This window comes from Pygocentrus nattereri, chromosome 3 (genome assembly GCF_015220715.1).
Source record: "Pygocentrus nattereri isolate fPygNat1 chromosome 3, fPygNat1.pri, whole genome shotgun sequence".
Lineage (NCBI taxonomy): Eukaryota > Metazoa > Chordata > Actinopteri > Characiformes > Serrasalmidae > Pygocentrus > Pygocentrus nattereri.
The window spans coordinates 40,995,688-41,017,011 of NC_051213.1; the positions used below are offsets into that span (position 1 = coordinate 40,995,688).

The window sequence follows — 21,324 nt, forward strand, 5'->3', positions numbered from 1 at the left end:
TCCGGAGAACCATCAGCAATTCTAGACCTCTAGTTTCTAGCATAACAGTAAGGGAGCAAGTGTAGTTTTACTTGACTAATCAAACTTTTTTCTTTCTAAGTACATTGATTGCGCTCTTTTGGGCACACAATATACATGCACAAAGTACGTCCTGTTAATAAATGTCTAATGCCCAATAAAGGACAAGTGTATTTTGCCAGAACTCTCCTTGCTAGATGTAAACTGGTCGGTCCTAATTTTGGGTAATGCATACGTAAGCAGAAATTTACATCCCTAATTAGTAGTTCATCAGTAATTAGGCTGATTTTAGTTGTCCTGCCCCCACAGCTTTAGCAAAACTGCAATTTGCATTTTCTGTTCCTCTTTGCAGGGAAAATCATTCTCCCTAATGACATTCTACCGGGCAGCCAGGAACACCATGAATATGTGCTTCAGCAGAGAGCCAAATACAGCTGAAGTTGAGGTACAGCTGCTCTTTTCAACTACAGAACAATAGAAAGCTGGGCTGTTTCAGATGAAGGGAACCGTTAAATGCTCAAGTAAAGCTGCTGATAATACACTCGTTGTAAGCTATTTAATGTCAGGATGTTATCAGAAAGCCCTCGATTTTCAGCCAAAGAAAGTATGAAGTTTTAAGTGTCAAGACATTTTACAAAGAAGTAAATTATAGAACCCTTCTTTTCTCCATCAGGGACAAGAAATCTGTTTGTAGACTTAAAAAGAATTATTTCTGTGACCAAATAGAGTTAAGACATGTTAGCTGTCCAAAGTTTGCTTCTATAGTTTTCCACTGGAGCTAGAAGACTAATGTGCATGGAGAGGAATTCATGTCAAATTGAAATGTAGTCACTACAGTAGAAAAACATGAAATGCAATGCACACATGCAGTGTTTCCCACACATAGGTTATACCTTGGCAGTGTGCCAAAGTACATGGACTCCTGCCAAAGTATGTTTCAACCATTTGAAAAATATGTTGAGCAGTTTTATTAATCCTTAAAAAAACAATGTGCTTTTAATTTGACCTCTACGTGAACGGAGCTCGGGTCAAGGGGAGGGGGCAAGTGTGGGAGACTGAAGGAGACAGCAAGAGAGAGAGAGAGAGAAGGGGGCACAATGAGAGAGACTGGAGAAGCCAGTGGGAGAGTGAGGGATAGTGAAGGTGAGAGTGACAATGTGAGAGAGTGAACATGACAGCAGGAGAGTGAAAGAAACTGAGATAACAAGAGAGTGAAAGAGACAGAGTGAAAGAGACAGCAGAAGAGTGAAAGAGACAGTGAAAGAGACAGCAGGAGAGTAAGAGAAAGAGTAAAAAGACAGCAGGAGAGTGAGAGAAAGAGTGAAAGAGACAGCAGGAGAGAGAAAGAGTGAAAGAGATAGCAGGAGAGTGAGAGAAAGAGTGAAAGAGACAGCAGGAGAGTGATAGTAAGTGTAGGAGCCAGTGGAGGAGTGAGGGAGTGAAAAAGCAGGAGAGTAAGGGATAGTAAAGGAGACAGCAGGAGCGTGAGAGAGCGTAGAAGAGACATTGAGAGAATGACGGATAGTAAAGGAGACAATGGGAGAGTAAGAAAATGATGGAGGCAACGTGAGAGTGAAAGAGACTGAAGGGGACAGCAAGAGAGTGGGAGAGTGAAGGAAACAGCAGCAGCGTGAGAGAAAGAGTGAAAGAGACAGCAGGAGAGTGAGAGAGAGTGAAATAGACAGCACCAGAATGATAGTAAGTGTAGGAGCCAGTGGAGGAGTGAGGGAGTAACAAAGAAAGTGGGAGAGTAAGGGATAGTAAAGGAGACAGCAGGAGAGTGAGAGAGAGTGAAGGGGACAGCAAGAGAGTGGGAGAGTGAAGGAGACAGCGCCGGTATGAGAGAGAGTGAAGGAGACAGCAGGAGAGAGAGAGTGAAGGAGGCAGGCAGACTGAGAGAGTGAAGAAGGCAGTGGGAGTGTAAGAGTGAAGGAGACAGTGAAGAGCGTGAAAAAGTAAAGGAGACAGCAGGAGAGTGAGGGTGAAGGAAACAGTGGGAAAGTGAGTAAGAGTGAAGGTGAGTGAAGAGGGTGAGAGAGTGAAGGAGGCAGCAGGAGAGTGAGAGTGAAGGAAACAGTGGGAAAGTGAGTAAGAGTGAAGGTGAGTGAAGAGGGTGAGAGAGTGAAGGAGGCAGCAGGAGAGTGAGAGTGAAGGAAACAGTGGGAAAGTGAGTAAGAGTGAAGGTGAGTGAAGAGGGTGAGAGAGTGAAGGAGGCAGCAGGAGAGTGAGAGTGAAGGAAACAGTGGGAAAGTGAGTAAGAGTGAAGGTGAGTGAAGAGGGTGAGAGTGAAGGAGGCAGCAGGAGAGTGAGAGTGAAGGAAACAGTGGGAAAGTGAGTAATAGTGAAGGTGAGTGAAGAGGGTGAGAGTGAAGGAGGCAGCAGGAGAGTGAGAGTGAAGGAAACAGTGGGAAAGTGAGTAAGAGTGAAGGTGAGTGAAGAGGGTGAGAGAGTGAAGGAGGCAGCAGGAGAGTGAGAGTGAAGGAAACAGTGGGAAAGTGAGTAAGAGTGAAGGTGAGTGAAGAGGGTGAGAGTGAAGGAGGCAGCAGGAGAGTGAGAGTGAAGGAAACAGTGGGAAAGTGAGTAAGAGTGAAGGAGACAGTAGGAGAGTGAGCGAGAGTGAATGAGAGTGGGAGAGTGAGAGTTAAATTAATCTAAAGTTAAGTAATCTTAAGTAATTTCATGTTTTTCCACTGTAGTGATTGCATTTCAGCGCAAAATTTCTTCTTCATACGAATTTAATAACTTATACTCCACAAAGCAGCATTGGTTTCGCAGTTTTAAAACTCTCTTGCCTACATGGTTTCTGCTGCTGTAGGACATAATGTATGTATGTATCCATAAAAATGGAGAAAAGTACAGGCAATTTTTTAATCTGTTGTATTTTGTCATCTTTCAAATATGCTTACTTGTGTTGCTGTCCTTCCACAGCAAGAGTACTGGAGACTGGTAGAGGAAAAAGAATGCCATGTCGCAGTGCATTGTGGACGAGTGGACACAAAGACTCATGGGAGTGGATTTCCTGTGGGCAAGTCTGAGCCATTTTCAAAGTAAGAACCCGCAATTGGCAAAAAAAGCTCACTGCCAGTTTGTTTGGGGCATATTAAGCATGCACTGCTGCACAAAAGTTTGGAACCACTTATATTATTTTAGTGTTTTTTATTCTTTCAGTAATAACCAGTCAGTGTGGATTTAAATATTACATTTAGGTTAATGTAGATTAGCATGGTGTACCGTAACAGTTAAACACTTCAAATGTTGCTGATTTTAAATGAAGAGCTTTATCTAGCTATGATATCGTTGCTGTCAGAAAAAAACCTTGTATCTCCGTTTTTGTCATTCTTCAGTTTTTGACATTATTTGAAAATGCCTGTTGTCCTTTACAAAATATGTAAATTTCATGAAGAATGGACGAAAAGAAATGACCCAAAATGAATGGAAAAAAATGCTGGTTCCATTAACTTGCGTTACAAGCGAAGTAGGTTTTTTTTCCCTTCTCCTGTAAAGTTATTATATTGGAAATACAAGGTTTTCTCCCCAAAAACAGCGATATGTTAGAATCACGTACTGTTGTATTGGAGAAGAGCAGGTTGTGTTTCTTGTCAGAAAAGCGCTTCTGTACGTCTGTAACTAAAGTATCTTTAATAGTTTTGATCCCTCTCCTCATCTGTCTCTTTTAACAACAGTCACTGTAGCACAATGACAGCAGGAATTACATTCAAGACATATGCATCCGAGGAGTCGTGTTAATCTCTAACAGTAGTGCAAAAGTTCAAAATATAGCTAAAAATCGGAATTTATTACTTTGGATGACCAAACTGGTGTTGTATGTTAGATTTTGTGGCACATACTGTAGCCTACGTACTATATATATAAATTACTCCTTATGATTCACTTATGTTAAATATAGTGTTCAGGAAGTAAATCTTTTTTTTTGGTTCTGCAGTTTGTAGCAGCTGGGGTTTCTGGATTTCATACTTTCACTTCTCACTTCTCATTAATTTCAGGCATGGATGGAATCTTACTGTCCTTTCCAAGAACTCAGGATCCATCCTGCGTCATCTTGGTGCTGTGCCAGGTTAGACCACGCTTCCTGACCTCTGAACACAATTCATTTCCCTTCAGTTTTGTGTTTAATTTATTGTTTATAGAGTTTTACATTGTTAAAAGGAATCTTGAGGCAATAATGTTTCAGTTTGTTTTAGCTTTTAAAGATATGCAGTCTCTTCATTCTTTTCCTTGGGTAATACCTTTTGTTTAGTGAAATGTGTTCAGTTACAGTGGAAGGCTAAAATGTCCTGTCTTCATCCTTGTTTGTGGTTGTGAACAGGAGTGACCATCCCCTGGCTGAATATAGGCATGGTCTTTTCTACCTCATGTTGGTCCAGGGACCAGAATAGCCTTCCATACATAGATTACCTACACACTGGTGCTGATTGCATTTGGTAAGGGTTCAATGATTTTCTGTAAAAGTCTAGAATGTGTGTATCTTATCAGCTGCATTGGTTTTGTAATGGTAAAATAATTTCTTATCAATTATAATACCATTTAGTAAAGTATGAAACAATATATGGAAAAAATAAATATTCAAAATGTCTACCCTGTAGTTCCAGTCACTTGCTATTTCATGAGCCCTTCTATCACATTCATCACTGAGCACAGAAACCGTGTATTAATTGGATCGTGAATTTGTTTTATTTACAGTGCTGGTTTATCTTTGTAGTGTATGTGGCAGCAGTGTGGGTGTATCAGGCACAGTGGTCTTGCTGGAGTTTTTAGATACAGTACCATTATTAGGTTGAGAGTGGTTAACCACCCAAATGAACTATGCATAAGCTTCTGTGGTGAGAACCCCATCACTGATGAACCACTAGAGCAGTGGTCATCAACCCTCCTCCTGGAGATCTTCTTTCTGGCAGAGCTTATTTCCAACCTGCAGCTAAAATGCTGCCCTCTCCTCATACTTGCAGTAATGCATCCAAACCAACCAATCGAGAACTTCTGAAGGAGTTAATTAGCTGGAACAGTTGAACAAAATTGTGGTTATAACTCTGCAGGAAGTGTTTGAGATCCAGATTTGGTGACAAGTGGACTAGAGGATATCTAACACAGACTGTGCATCAACAGATGAGCTACAATCTGCAGCAGGTTAGGGGTTTCTATTAAAGTGGCAGCAACCAGTGAATGTATACCTGTGTCATGTCTCTTAATAGGTACTGTATTCCTGCCGAGGAGAAGTCAAAACTTGACAAAGTAGTACACACACTGCTGCAGGCCAATGGAACCCCAGGGCTCGAGATGCTGGAGAAGAATATCATGGTAAGTCGGTAGTTATGTTTCCCACACACTGTACCAACTCCTCCACGCACCCACAAATAGAAAATTGTGAAAAAAGGTTCATAGCCCGCAACTGTTCCCAGCCTACGCACTTTTGAAGGACTATTTTGCGTTTAGAAGAAACTTAGGCAAGTTTTTGGCCAGTGAATATAGGAATGCTTTTGGAGAAATGCAGCTGTAGGCAACTGTTAATGTAGTGGCATGTCCTTTTTCCTAACAAATTATACTGGTTAACCACAGATCTTTAAGAAATCTTATAAAATCAAAAGATTTTGAAAATACTTTTTTCTGTTAGAGGTACTAGTTTGCATATTTTGATGGATCAAATATCAGCTACAATAACCTTGTTACACCAATGATCTTGATCTATCTATCAGTTTATATTAAGCATAGATCTAAGACTTAAATACTACGTCCATCAACTTACATCAGGCACAGATCAAGCAAGCAGTGCTGTTTCCTTTTTCATAGATAAGATGGTGGTCACTGTGGTATTCAAATACTCAGATCATAGACTGATACAATCTCAGTTGATGAAATCTGTAGTTGCGCTTACATGTTTAATAACCTAGGTGACAGAATTGCCTGGTCATAGTGACATTTAATAAAACAAATATTAACTTTTTTCAATTAAAATTTAGTCTCACAAATGAGGACATATTAAGAGAATAACATTTCTGCAGATTCAGTATTATTTTAACCTGAAAGCCTAAACAACTCACTTTCTTCTTGGGCACTAACCTCAAACCTGCTTCTCCCTCTCCTTACCTGTGTTTAGTAACATGTTATTTGTATCAAACTCCGGTTTACAAGAACTACAGGAATAATGAGAGACCAATCAGTTCAATTTTTTTTTTGGAACTGGTAAAAATCACACCTGACTTCCCTTCGATGGACCACTGAGCTTTCATCCACAGTCTGAGCAATTGAGGGATATAAAATTGCGTTATGTGACCTACTCACTGATATTATCTTGTTATAAATAGCAATATATGACTAATATTGGTGTTTTCAAATACTGAAGAGGTCAAAGAAAACCAGCAATATAAAGAGCTGTTAATAATATATCTCTTTCATTTATTCATCCTCTTACTATCTGCTCATTTTCTTACATTTTTAACAATTGAAAAAAAAAAAAAGTTGGCTTGTCAGCTAGCTAACGTTAGCATTACATAGCCGGTCCTCTTTTCTTTACCTCACATGAATCTAAAGTTAGCTAGCTAACAAACAACTGGGTCAGTAGGCAGCTATATAGACCATAATTAGTCACAAATCCACATTGTAGGTACTGATGAGATTTTTTTTACAGCAATTTGAAAAAGCCGTCAAAACCTTTGTGCTTTCCCATTTCTAAAAGTGTTTTAAGGCATGTATCAAAATGACCACATCATGTGATTTCAGCAAGCAAACCATCATTATAATTTGGTGGGGTGACCCTGTGTCAAAAGTGAGTTGGTCACCTACTCAAATCAGTTGTCATAATTTACGTTCATATTAACTTACTTATTTGAATGACATTTGGCTGAACAGCTGTCAGCCGGTTCTTTTAGGTCTTGAGGGATCACTTGACATCACTGTTGGATCAATGTTTTTTAAACACAAACGTAATAATTCAATTCTTTAAAAATCCAGTGCACAAAACTTCTGTACACACATTTTATTATTGTGATTTGTACGACTGCCACACAATCCTTTTGTGAACATAATTAAAATATAACAACTACATGTCTCAAATCCACTATGGATATTAAAATGTCCACATACTTTTGTCCACATTTTTTATTTATATCATTTATGTTGAATAATAAATCATGAAGAATGAGTAAAACTTCAAATTATTAAACCTAATGTACATTTATTTGGGGGAGCTAAATAACATTTAGGGGGTAAAGCTCCACTAAAACTGGCATAGTGATGCCACTGTACACCCCTGTTGTAGAGATGTGAGCAGTGAGACAACAGAAACTTTTTTAAGGGGAAAAATATGACCATGTTATAACTGCACTGGTCATCTTCATTCAGTAGAACACAGGAACGTAAAACATGAGCATGTGGCATGAGTCTTGCTTTTTACCGCTCAAAACGTTCCCACAATATTTTTCACTTGCGAATCACGGCTAATTGAAAACGAAAATGCTTTACCGACCACATCCACTCTGCTTTTAAACCAACGCTGAAGAAACAGCGTGTTCAAACTACTCTGCACAATGAAAAGTTTTTTTGGTAAGATGTTGGTTTACCATGGAGTCATGACACGTTTGATGAATCAACTCAAGTATGTAAGTATAGTGATATTTATCTGAGTACCGTTTGGTAGGTTACATACCTCATTTCAGTTCATTTACGCCTTCATTAGAATAAACTTTTATTATTATACATTGTTTCCGCCAACTGGATATATTCTGAAACTTTAAAATCGCAGTGAATTATTAAACATGAAATATTCTTTTGTTTTTAAGGGTGGGTTTAAAAATGAGTATATAGGTGCTTGTTTGGAAATAATGAGTGTTCGAAGCCTGTTCAATGCTGTTTGGGCCGGCCCTGCTAATTTGTTTTATAATAGGTTAAAGAAGTGCACAGTGAAGGAAACCAAATCTAATTGCATCTACTAACACCAGTTCAATTTCAGCATACCTTCTCATAAAGCAGTTCAAGCCAATCAAAACAAAGACTCACAGGCCATTGAAGAACTACATCAGTTCCTCAAGGATTTTGTCAATCCCCAGCACCTTTTTGATGACGAGAATCAGTATATTTCCTAAAAGACTGCCGCTTGTGGCTTCTTGGGGCAAAATACTGAGGAACATCCTTAAAAAAGAAAACATATTCACATGTTTGTGTTTTGGCCAGCTCCTACAGTGATGTAACAGTGATTTTTCTGGTGCTCCTCAAACATAGATCTCTCCAGAGGTGCTCCGTCGAGAAGGGGTGAAGGTGTACCGGACGGTGCAGCGGTGTGGCCAGTTCATGGTGTGTTTCCCCGGAACCTTCGTGTCCAAGGTGTGTTGTGGCTATAGTGTGTCTGAGACAGTGCATTTTGCCACACCTGAGTGGATGAAGCTGGGCTATGAGGCAGCGAAGGTGAGTGTCTCTCAGAGAAGGAAAGAGAACAGCTTTTAGCAAGAAAGCTAAAAGGACAGATCCAAGACCATTCTACCTCCTGTTCCTTTTGTTTGGTGGGATTGCTGTTTAGCTCTGTGTTTCAATACAGTTTTTAACTTGCCCTCAACAACAACACAGGCTCTGCCTGTTTTTCCCTGCTTTGTATTCTAATATTTTACACTAATGCTATCTGGTGTCGACCAGAAGAGGATGGGTTCCCCTTTTGAGTCTTGGTTCCTCTCAAGGTTTCTACCTCTTACTCTTAGGGAGCTTTTCCTTGCCACTGTTGCCATTGGCTTGCTCATGGGGGCTTGGACCCAGATTTTTCTGTAAAGCTGCTTTGTGACAACACCTTTTGTAAAAAGCGCTTAATAAATAAACTTTGATTAGACTTGACTTGAAATGTGGCCACTAGCAGGACACAGTGGAGGGGACAAAGAACAATGGATTGTTCTCTAGGAATGCACATGCCCTCAGTTAGAAGTGCTGTCTGTATGTTGACCAGTCCAAACGTAATATGTGTAAACTTGATAAATAACTGTTTTGTTGAGCTGTGAGCTATACACTATAAATAGTTCTATATAGCACCAAAAAGTGTTCTGATTGTAACAATAGATGAACTAATTTTGGTGCTGTATAGAACCATATACAACACAAAACAAGAGGTGAAATAGTTTATTATCAAAGGTGCATAGTTACTCAATATTATGATATTAAGTTATATAATTTTTATTTTATGTTTTTAAATCTGGTGATAATAACGAAAGCACATAAACTAAATATAGCTTAGAAAGTAAATCAAAGCTGCAGCAGATGCGATATAACTTCAGTCTTTTCACAAGAATCTGTGGCGAGAAGTTGGCAATGCCATGTTAAAAACAGTATTGAAATGGCGAGTTTTAGCTTTTTCTGTGTACTTGTGCACAACCTCTTCTTTTCTGACTTTTTGCCCATGTTTGCTGTGCAGGACCTGAAGAAGAGGCGCATAGAGGAGCCATTCTCCACAGAGAAACTGCTCTGCCAAATTCTCACATTAGAATCCAGATCAGAGAGCAGAAATCTTCTGAGTGCAGCTTCCTCTCTCATTGTAGATCTCAGGTGGGTTAGAGCGCTTTATCTAGTTTCCTAGGCTGACATTTTTTATTAAGTAGTAGTCTGGTAAGCTGAGGACATTAGTATGGTAATGTACCATGCATGACAAGCTGCTTTCTGTAGCATTTAACTGAATGTCAGAATCCAGTGTGACAGTCATTTGTGTGAATTAAAGCTGCCTTTTTGATTTGACTTAGTCAGCATGTACACAGATGAAACAAATAACATTTGTAATCTTGTAACTGCACATGTCAAGGTCTGGGATATATTAGACAGTAATCGAGAAGTTGGGAAGTGATGGCAACAGGATGCACTTTGGGAAGAAGACAAATCAGCGGATGGAGTGTGATACCTAGGGCACTGCTGGGAAACTTTAAGCATTGTTATGGACCAGATACACCCTGTAGCAATGGTAATACCCTATGGCAGTGACCTTTTTCAGCAGGAAAATGTGCCTTACCACACTGCAGACATTGTTCGGGAATGGTTTAAAGAACATGATGAAGAGTTCAAGGTGTTGCCCTGGGTTCCCGAATTTCTCAGATCTTAATTGGATCGAACATCTGTGCAATGTGCTGAAAGAAGTACAGTCCGTAGTGGCTCCACCTCACACCTCACAGGTCCATTCCTCAGTGGGTTAGAGCTGTTTTGATGGCACAGAGAAGGCCAGCAACATATTAGGCAGGTGGTCTTAATATTTTGCCTCATTGGTGCAGGTTACAGACAATTATCTCTTTCAAATACAGGGACACAGAGATGAGCCAGCGGCGGCAGCTTTTTAAGTCTGGGCTCCGGCTGTCTGCCCGTTACGGCATCCAGCCGGATAACCAGTCCCCCACGGAGAGGAAGAAACCGCAGCGCACGCGGCTGACCGAGGACACGGCTGACCGGCGGTGCCAGGTGTGCCAGCATCTGTGTTACCTCTCCATGGTGAGTGAACGTTTACATACAGCTTCTGCTGGCTCTCTGCGGGGAGTTCCTGTCTAATGGTGGTGCAGGGAGAGGTCAAACTACACTCCTGGAGGACTGCAGCACTGCGCACATGAGTGTTTCCTTTGCTCTAACACACCTGACTGAACTTGTGAAGTGCATAATAATAAGCTGGGCAGCTCAGGTGTGCTAAAGCAGGGAAAACAGTGAAATGTGCATCACTTTGGCCTTCCAGTCTATTCTAAATATGGACAATAGCCAGGTTTCCAGCCAGCTGTCAAATTACATTCAAGCAAATATCTGAAATGAAAAGGAGGTACTTTTCTGCATGGCTATCTTTGTTTCCATGGTAAACTCACCTCTGGTGTTTGTTGCCAAAAATATTTTGGTCTCATCATCAGAGAACATTTGGCAAACTTTAGGTACTTGAATTTGTTGTTGCTCAACAATAGAGGCTTTCATCTGGCAACCCTCCCAAACAACATGTGGCTTATTGTATTTTTTGATAGATATACTGACCCCAAGTCAGATTTTAGCTGCTCTGCAACCTGTTTCTCATAGTGATGGACGACTGAGGGAATAAGGTGTGTCACCTCATATTTATACCCCAGTGAAAGAGGAAGTCATGGCTGACCATTTAATTGTTCTTTACTGCTCGGGTGAACTTTAGCAACATTAAATGTAAATGTGAATATAGTTCAGTCATGTTTAACTCAAGAATTCCGGGGGGAGGCATATAGATTTGACAGGAATATTTCATGATCGGATTTAAGGGTTAATATTTTGTATGAAAGATCAAATAAATAAGCAGTGAAAAATATTTTTTACAACCTGCGTTCCTCATGTTTACTAGAGGTGCCAGTATTTGTAGAGGACACTTTACAGAGACACCCTAGGTGTGAACACGGAGGGGTGGAACTTAGAGGTAGGGGGGTGAAATGAGACTGGGCCTTAGTTCAAAGGGGAAAGGTGACACTAGAAAACAAGAGGTAGGGGTAAAAATAACAAATGTGATTGGGCCAAAGTTGAAAACATGTCATTATAAATGTTCACCTCAAGCGAGCATACAAGCATGCAGGTTTTGGTGATTTTATTTGCCGTTTCCATCAACTCTTGTTTTCCTGATATGCCAAAAATGCTACATTTTTAATATTATAATATATGTACAGAAACCAGACTAAAGTCATTACAGAAATACTCCAGAATTTGTGTCAGCTGAGTGAGCTGGCCAAACATTTCGACGTTTCTGTGTGCTTAGAAAAGAACTGAAAACTTTTTTGTTGAATGTTTGCAGAATTCTTAAAATGTATTTGTAAGTCAAGCTGTCAATCTGTACAGTTTGATTGGGGATGGGACTAATACTGCATACAGAAGAATTTATGGTTACCCCTTACGAGCATAGTGGTGTGGGTGAAGTTTTCACAAGTTCCTGCCTGATCACCATGGATACCAGAAAACATTGGGGAAAGCAAAAGTAACTGGAATTGTGTTTTACTTTGTTGTTCCAGTGTCTGAAAAAAAATACAGACAGCTTTGGTAGAACATTCTCTCCTGTCTGTATCACCCTAACACCTGTTTTGTGAGTTCCAACCGTGTGGTGGTAGCACAAGTGGAGACTGAGTGATTTAAGGAGAGAATTCTGAGAAATTGGGCTGCAGGCTTCTGCTTAGAGGTAGAAGGCTGGAGCTCTCCTTTGGATATTGATTGGGCTGACAGATAAAATTGAGGAACAGGGAGGAGACAAGGTGTAGATGGAAATTGTGAAAATGTCACAGGAAATGGGAGGTAGAGATGGGTGGACTGGAAGGAGGAGGGCTGTCAGGCACTGTCCTGCCTCACCAATCTGCTGTTATTCTGTAACTCCATTTTGTTAGAGTGTAATGGCTCTAGTTTTGAATTTGTCTCACACAGTGATGGACAGTAACTAAGTAAATTTTATTTGTTACTGTACTTAAGTATTTCTATTATGGGCGACTTTTTACTTTCACTCCAGTACATTTCATGGTCTGATATGTTACATTTACATTTACAGCGACTTACAATTTGATCATTTTACACAAGTAGGCGAAGGTAGTGTTAGGAATCTTGCCCAAGGACTCTTATTGGTATAGTGTAAGGTGCTTACCCAGGTGGGGGATTGAACCCTAGTCTACAGTGTAGAAGGCAGAGGTGTTACCTACACTACACTACACTACACCAACCACACCTTTTACTCCACTACATTTTGTGAAATCTGTCATTCCTTTTGGTTTATGTGTGTATAAAAACGTAATGTCAAAACAAGAGAAGCATGAGGTAAGAAGACCAATCAGGGCACAGCGCGCACTTAGTTTTGAGCTTGTTTTGACCTGTTCGTCATACCGACCCAGTGCAGCAGCATAAAATGTTGGGAGAGTCTGTTCAACATAAATGATGGAGCTAACCTCACTTTGTGTAAATAGACCACTATATAGAAATATGTACACATATGCCGTCGTGACTGACGTGCCTTTTTCCTGAATTTATACAAACACTTTCATTTTATAGTAATCTTGTTTTTGCTAATTTATGTTTATGAACAGAAACCTTCAGATAAATATAGTAAAGGAACCTGTGTTTAAATCAAGTTTTTATTCAATTAAACTTGTAACTAAGTTGCAAATAAATCTTAAATTGAAACTTGTTTTCAAAACATTATTTCAGAGCCATTCGGTTCTACCTAATGGAAATTGTTTGCCTTCAATGTTTTGTGATCATGATAATTTTAATAGACGTCAGACTAATTAATGACATTCTATTAAAAGACTGGTTTACCAAGAGAGACACTGGAGTATTTTCACCTAAAATGAATCCATGCAAGAGTCTTGTTACAAAAATGGTAATAGGACATAGAGTAAGAATTTATCTTTTAGTGCTTTTACTTTTGATATTTAAGTACATTTGAAGGCAAATACTTTTGTACTTTTACTCAAGTGGAGGTCTAAAGGGAGGAACTTCTATTTTTACTGGAGTAATATTTTACCTTGGTATCTCTACTTTAACTCAAGTACATGGTTTGTGTACTTCGTCCATTACTGGTCTTAACCCCTTAAAATCCCAGGCGTATTATATAATAAAGCTTATTCTTCAGTAATGACAGGGAAATTCAGTGCAAACCAGCTGAGCTATTCTTAAGTCAGTTCAAACCTTTGGGCCTGCCAGTGGGCCTTGACCATTTAAAGGGTTAACTGAGAGCAAAGCATATGTAAGGATTTTCTAGTGTACACTCATAACCAAACATTTGTTTAATGTGAGATGATCAAGGCTGCTAATTGTAGACTGAGAAATTTCAGATTGGTTTGATTTTATCTCACGTCTTCAGTCTTGGCTGCTGTAGTGTGCATTATGCAATGATTGCAGGCAGGCATGGCATGTAGAACTGTGAATAGGGAGCTCTCAGCACCACAACAGTGCAGTGAAAAAGACCAGAAATCAAATATCTTACTCATCTCAGATAGCAGAATGTGGGAAATGACACCTGCATGCCGAGGCTGAGTGTGGTATGCTATGCTATGTTAGTCAGTACATAACACCACATCAGTTGTTATTAAGTGCCGTCGAGTGGTTTCCGACTGTTCTGTTTGGCTCTTTAGGCCTCTTCTTGTCTTGTTCATAATCCTCTGATTGTCTCCATTCATGTTGTTACTGGGTGTCCTCTCCCACTTTAACTTTCAACTGTACCTGTTCTTCTCATACTATGTCCAAAAGAAGAAGGCTTTCGTGTGGTTGTCTGTTTTCTTTTCTGCAAAAGCTTTTGCTGACACTGAATTTCCAAAGCATCGGTATTTTTCCTGTCCTGCTTTTGTATTACCCAACTTTCACGTCCTGAAAGAGCACAGGAAAGACCACAGCCTGGACATTTGTGTTAATAGGTGATCAAATGTAGGCAAAAGCTTTACCGTCAGTGGTTGTGTTTACATGCCAAGATTTTTGCCAATGAATATGGTCCCTTTAAAATGAAGACTGAGGTGTTTATGTGCTCAATCTAGTCAACAATCTGATGGAAAATCTCCGTTTACATGCTTACTACAAGTAATCTGATCCAAAATGACGTGCATGTGTGGAGAACCCCTTAGTGTAAACATTATCTTGACAGCCAACATCACGTGAGTCAAGTCAGCGTGAGACGAGTTTTCACCAGGCACACGTGTTTTTAATTGCTTTAAAAGGATGAAAAATGTGTAAAATTATTATAAAAATATTAGGCTGAACATTTAAAAGCTTAAAACATGAACTTCGTCTCCTCTGCAGACCAGTTTCTGCTGCCGCCATGTTGAACGTTCCAAGCATTTGTAATGACGAGAACGCACATGCGCAGAACGTACTTACATGTTCTGATTGGTAATGTAATCAGATACAAGCGTCTGTTATTCTTCTATTTAATGGATTATTTACCTCGTTCATTCGGGTAGCAAGTGTATTCCCAACGGCCTCAATCGGACTAGTCTATCCTGATAGAGGTATAAATCAGATTAATAACGGATTATTAGGCTGCATCAGTTTCCTCCAGTCCTGCTTCTGCTATTATATGTTCAGCATTCAGGATAAGCAAGTATGTGGAACCAGTCTGCTGAGATGCTCTGGTATTCCCATTTCCTTGCGGACATTCCATAATTTCACATGGTCCAAGAAACACATGTCTACCCCCGTCTCAAATTAAACTACATTACAAAATACATTTAAGAACTTGAAAATGCTTTTGTTCTTACTTCTGATTATATTCTGTGATCTGTGATGCACGCTGATTGTAATCTTTGCTAATACACAGTGGTGGGCCGCAAATTAGTTAGATGGACTTGTTCACAGGGGAAGCGTAGGAAGGGCAGCGTATTTAATCATTGTGGTGGGTTGAGGGCCAAAATGACAAAACAGCTGGCTAGCAATGGAACTCTGTAGTCCACATTAAGCCCATACTAGGAACTCCAGGTCTCCTTACATATGACACTAACTGCCTTGCCTTTAAATCCAGTGAAAAGATATTCTTCACACAAGTGGTCTCATAATTTCCACTTGTTCATCACCTCTTGCGCTCTATTAAACTGTAATAGGTGTTTTGCTACTAAAGCTAGTTAAAAATAATAACAATCATAATAAAAATAAGAAGCTAAAAAATGAAGTATAAAAAAAATTGGCTGAGAGGGTTCTACCCACCCACCTCAGTCATATTATTTGATACGCAAGAATGTAAAGGAAGGAAATATACTCAAACTGCAGTAAAACCAACATGGTAAAGAATGACACAAAAGATATAAAGAAAAAAAACTCATGGGGCCCTGTGTGGCATGGGGGCCCCCCCAAGTCACCGCTCACATCATTTATATTTACACCACTTATACCAAGAAATGGCCCTGAAGGTGAGGCAGTTTTTTGGTGGGCAAATTTTAGCCCTACTTTGAGCAGCCTTGGAAAAGATGTGTGGTGCGCACTTTTGCTAGAATTTGAAAGGTCATGGTTGGATGCTCAACTTTGGTCAGTTGCTCACTGACCAGTATGACATTCAGAATTCATACTGGCTCCTCTCAGGTGAAGCATTTTTTTCATTGTCACATTATTAATCACTGATTTGTTTTGTCTTCTTCCACAGGTGGTTCATGAAAGTGATAATGTGGTGTTCTGTCTGGAGTGTGCGCTGCGATACATCCAGAAGCGCAGGTCCCCTCGAGGTCTGAAGATGATGTTTCGATACACTGAGGTAGTGCAGTGTAGCCACCCTCTCATCATGGTGTGCTTCAGAGCAGATGTTTTTCAAGCCTTTATCTAGTGAACTTAATTTAATTAATAGATTCAGACCTAAAATCTGGACTGTGAGAGTCGCTGAGGACATGCAAATAAGTCCATGCGCCAGTTTTGTAGCAGTGTGACATAAAGCTAAATGCTAGGTGTCATGAGTAACAATAGCCTACAACAATGAGCCTCTCCGACACAGTCACTGAACTTAAAACGGGTTTAGCTGTCACAGCCCACCTTTAATTCCTCAAAATCCCAGCCTTATTACATACTAAGTATTGTTATTTAGTAACTACAGGGACTCTAATGCAAGCTGGCTGAGCTATTCTTGGGTTCTAGAAGAGTGTAATAAAACTTTGGGCCCTCTGGTGGGCCCTGACCATTTAAGGGGTCAACTAAAGAGTAGAGCACACGTTTTTTAGGATTTTAGGCTTAGAGAAACCAAACCTTAAGTCTTGGCTGCTGTAGTGTGCGTTGTGCAGTGACTGCAGGCTGGCATGGCCTTATAATGGATTGAGTTGTTCAGATTCTTCTGGTGTTTCTGACGGCATTTTTGGTGCCGTTTGATCCACTGCATATAACGCAGTGACAGAACCTTTTAGGACTAAGGTTAAAAAAAAAAAAACATTCCTTTTCACCCCTGCCGTGCTACCATAACAACTAGCTAGGAGTAAATTTTAATGGTCTGTTCAGCCAAAAAATTTAATTGAATTACCACTAAAATCTGAGCCGGCTTGAATAATTCCAGTATGTGTATTTGTTTGGTACTGTGGTATTAGTTTTTCAGTTTGGTATTTGAAATCTTTGTCTTTTTTTAAGCCATTAAAGTTGCAGCCTGAAATATAACATTATATAACAAAAGGTCTTCAACCTTTTAGACTCAACAGTTATTGCTAGTTTATAAAAAAACAAAACCATGAAATACATTTTAGCTGGTTTAGTTGAATGCATCGCATGTTCCAAAATAACTGAACTGTGTAAAATGTTTGGGCTTGGGAGATGGAACAAACTGTGGACCATCTGGTGGGCCTCAAGGACCTGGTTGAAGAACACTGTCGTCTCTCAAGATGCACTTTCCCTTATCTGACTGCTACCCTTTTTTATCTTTGGCAGGAACACCTGAACAGTTTGGTGAATCGGGTGTGCGGGAAAAAGTTGGAACGGACTGGGGAGAAGCGGAAAGCCATCAGCCCCAGCAAACCACCACCAGCAAAACGAAGCCCCAGAAACAAGAGCTCAACCCAGGTCTCCATGTTGCGTTCCGCCTCAAAGAACCCTTCCCGCTCTTGACCAAACTGTCAAAACCATTCCCTCCTTTCCAAACGTCTCAATTAGCATTGGCCGTCCAGTCGCCCTTCGTGCGGAATGTTCCTGCTACCTGGGTACCAACACGGCGAAGACTCCAGTTCGTCAGAGCAAGCGTGGCTATTGCGTGGCACTTTGTGTTAGGTATGCATAGTTACTAGTCGGAGTTAACGCAACGAATTGAATGTATGGGACTTAAAAACGTACACACACAGATGTTGCAGCGAACTTAAGTAGCTATTCTGTAAGAACACAGTCGCTAGGGACGTCAGATTGAAGCGAGACTGGGGAGCCTGATCACGCACGGAAATCTTTTTTGCACTAGTTTTGAGATTGTTTTTGGTTTTTTGTTTCTTTTTTAGAGTATTTTTGAGTTGTTTCAGCGTTCAATCAAATATAAATATACATATACATAGATATGAATATATCCTATGCTGTACCTATCGTTTGTGTTTAACTTGGTGCTGTAGTGTCACATCTTCCATCAGCCCTTCCAGGCTTTTTTCTCTTGGGCTCACCCATGTTGGATAGGTTTATATATAGCAGATACATGTATGATCATCACCCCCCTTTGAAAGAAACAGTCCTAATCAGGTTGGAATACTGATAGATTATATATATTATTCTTCTCCCCATTTGTAATATATGATGGAGCATGAGAGTGATCATGTTCGTATTACTCGCTGGGCAATTCAAAGGCCTTTTAGCCGAACTCATTTTGAAAGCACATTCGAGGCCTTTTTTCCCTCCAAATGACTTCTGAAACAACAGCTGAATTAAGCTACTCTGATTATCAGTAATAATGAGGTGAAGCCCAGAGCAATATTTACAGACGCGATTAGATATGCTGAAGTTGTAAAGAAGCACTTTGCCATAAATTGTCGTTCCTCTGGCTCCGCCTTCGTGATCGTCATCGGTGTTACCTAGAGTATTTTCTCCTTTACCATATAGAATATCCCCTTTAAAAGTGAAACAAAAAAATAAGAATATTCTTTTGTTTACATAGAATATTTATTATAACATCAAAATGTTTTAACACTAATGTTCCCAAATATGTTTATATGCCAATAAATTTCTTAACCTAAAACTGAGCCTTTTGAGAGAGGGCCTATAAGGGTTTGAAAGCCAAGATGAAGAAAACGCCTTACTCCCCCCTATTGGTTTCTTCGTCTGTACAAGTTAGATGTTCACAGGGTTGCTGTTGTAACATACGGAAAAAAAAAAAATAAGTGCTGCTTAATCACTGAAGAAGTATGTAATAGTGGTGATCCCTAGTTTTTTAGCTTTACTTTTTTTATTCAAAGGGAAAAAAAAAATCTTTTACCTAAAATTCAACCATGTAGTAGCTAGCCATAATACACTGACTGTAAGTCCTGTAGTCCAACATGGTAGTCGCCCTCTTCCAAAAAGACTGGTGTTTTAAGCATAGTAAAAATGAACAGTGTTTCCAAAAAAAATGTGGTTGTAAACTTTTTTATGGCCTTAAAATGGTTTTTGATCACTTTTTTCCCCCCCACCGTTTTCTACCGTAAACCTCTTGCTTGGCTTGCTTTTTATTTATATGCGCTGTTTCTAGTGGAGTTGTTTTTTGGTTACTGGCTTTTTTTTTACTTTTCGGGTTTGTATAATTTTGTTGTAATAAACAAATCACTGTCAATCCTTCCAAAAATGTTCCTAATATGATTCTGAATGTGCTTAACAATAAATGTACACTTTATGCACTTGTTCAGCAATGGTATTGACATGAGACAGCGCGATGCCTAAATGTAGGTGGCTTTCGTGTTTTAGGGTTCAGCCAAACGGATAAAGACACCATAGGAATTCATCAGCAATTAAATAACTGCCAAATGTCAAACAATGCCCGCCTGCATTTACAAGTCCTTCCAGCGCAACATCTCGGTCTCAAGTCTGTTAGGAATAATACAAAATTTGTAGAAATAATTGCCTCAATCTTTTCTAGTCACTTGATTTGCCATTACCTCTTTTCCCATTTGGCAGTATATAAACCCTGTGATTTCAAAGACAAATGATCTAAACCAACAGCAGTTTTATTCCACAGCTGGGGAAAAAAAACAACGCACAAAAATAAAACGTTCATTTGATCAAAGCTCAAAGTCCTCAGTGCATCCATCTTCAGTCAATTAAGCGTAATTTCAACATGCTTTGAAAATGTCATTCATGCCACAGCTGCACACCTGAGCTGTTCACTGCCTATGGGGATTTTAGGAATGTCATGAGTTAATAGGAAAATCTGTATTATTTGAGATAATATGATGCTGCAGGTTTCTCCATAGAATACTTTGAAGTGTCATACAATGAACAGCATTACTTAAGCAAAAATCACAGTGCTAAGAAAAACAGTCTGAAAGGATTGTTCTCCAGATTGACAGCAAAGCTCTCAAAACTCAGCTTTAGGTTCAGACAGATGTACATAAGCTCCAGGCCGGTGGTAAAAACTGCACTTGGTCTGACCTCGTCGCAGTTTGATCAAGCATCGGTTATGCCAAGTCTCACCACCATGAAACTTAACCGCGTTGTTTTACTGTGAAGTTTATAAACTCTTCGGCAAACTCTAGGGGGTCTGCGTGTCGCTGTCATCTGAGTTTTTGAGCCGCTCCTCAGCCTCAGGGAGGCCGGCGAGAGCCATATCGGCCTGCACCTCCTCCTCGTCTGACTGCACCACTGGAGAGTCTCCTCCACCGCTCTCCTCGCTGGCGTCCTCCTCTTCGTCCGGCCCTTCGGTCACACCGCTGAATGTGTCCGTGCAGGAGGAGGACAGGGAGGAGATGTTCTGCTGCAGCTCTGTCTGACTGGGCACCTTCAGGCTGATCTCAGCTGGTGACGATCCTGCCTCTGGAGCTGAGCCACACCCAGGAGGACGGAGACAAAGGGGTTATGATATTACAAACTATAAAAAACTATAAAAAAACTGAGTTGCCAGTTTATTCGGTACATATAGGTGCCAAATGAATGTAATTACCAGGTGGGTGGAAAACTGGCAACTCAATGTATGTATCTAGGTAAGTATGAAAGCTATGAGTGCTGATAGACAGGGGTGCAAAATATAGTGGAAGTCTTTTGGAGTCTCTGGAATTTGAGGGTAGCAGAATTGCAGTTGGGGCAAAAACACCATTTTAAGATCTGCTTCTTAATGATTAGCAAACTAATGAGGTGAATATTAGTTGTAATCTTTCAGCTGAAATCACAGCAGAGATATCTGTATGTAACACGTTAATCAGGGAATAAGAACAGTAAATGCTAGTAAATGGTCACTTTTCAGTTGAAATGTACTCAAACGTGCTGAGTGTTCTTTGTCTGCCTGTCCCGTTAATCAAAAATCAACCTGACAACTGATGTTTTCACTGATCAGTAGACCATGATGTGATAAACTGATGCCTGTAATTAAAGCCAGATGCCTGCAATTAAAGACAAATTCCTATAGCTTACTAAATCACGCTCCAAATATTCAATATTTTCATTTTCAAATAGAATATTGTCTTAAACATTAAAATATTCTGTAAGATTAAGACATGTTTCAGTTTAATAACTGCATGGAAAAAATACTTTTTTTTTGTTGCCATTCTTTTATTACTGCTATTATTGTTATCATCATTATCATCTATTGCAAATATTTATATATTTAGATTTTTAAATAAAGCTTAATACTACACGGTAACAAAAAACCCCTGATAATTACGTATTTTCCTAGCAAACTGCATTACAATGAATGCTAAACTGAGTCCTAGTCAATCCTGAACACAGCAGTTGCTGGCTCTGAGCAGCAGTGATCAATCCAGG

At 39.8% G+C, this 21,324-nt stretch overlaps 2 protein-coding genes across 7 annotated transcripts in view; one reads left to right on the forward strand and one right to left on the reverse strand.

Moving 5' to 3' along the window:
- Positions 1-18,919, forward strand: part of jarid2a (jumonji, AT rich interactive domain 2a) — a 120,638-nt gene extending 101,719 nt beyond the window's left edge. The window contains exons 10-19 of one of the 2 annotated variants that reach the window (XM_017724538.2): positions 371-463; positions 2,947-3,065; positions 4,023-4,093; positions 4,346-4,460; positions 5,229-5,334; positions 8,251-8,352; positions 9,422-9,552; positions 10,293-10,476; positions 16,079-16,186; positions 17,335-18,919. In XM_017724538.2, the coding sequence (XP_017580027.2) occupies positions 371-463; positions 2,947-3,065; positions 4,023-4,093; positions 4,346-4,460; positions 5,229-5,334; positions 8,251-8,352; positions 9,422-9,552; positions 10,293-10,476; positions 16,079-16,186; positions 17,335-17,511 (1,206 nt within the window). In that variant the 3' untranslated portion in view covers positions 17,512-18,919. Of the gene's footprint in view, positions 1-370; positions 464-2,946; positions 3,066-4,022; positions 4,094-4,345; positions 4,461-5,228; positions 5,335-8,250; positions 8,434-9,421; positions 9,553-10,292; positions 10,477-16,078; positions 16,187-17,334 lie in introns of both variants that reach the window. The other variant, XM_017724537.2, reaches the window with a different exon arrangement.
- A 639-nt stretch (positions 18,920-19,558) lies between these two features.
- Positions 19,559-21,324, reverse strand: part of dtnbp1a (dystrobrevin binding protein 1a) — a 38,173-nt gene continuing 36,407 nt past the window's right edge. For all 5 annotated transcript variants that reach the window (XM_017724542.2, XM_017724540.2, XM_017724539.2 and 2 more), the window contains one exon: positions 19,559-20,385. In XM_017724542.2, the coding sequence (XP_017580031.1) occupies positions 20,099-20,385 (287 nt within the window). In that variant the 3' untranslated portion in view covers positions 19,559-20,098. The remainder of the gene's footprint in view (positions 20,386-21,324) is intronic.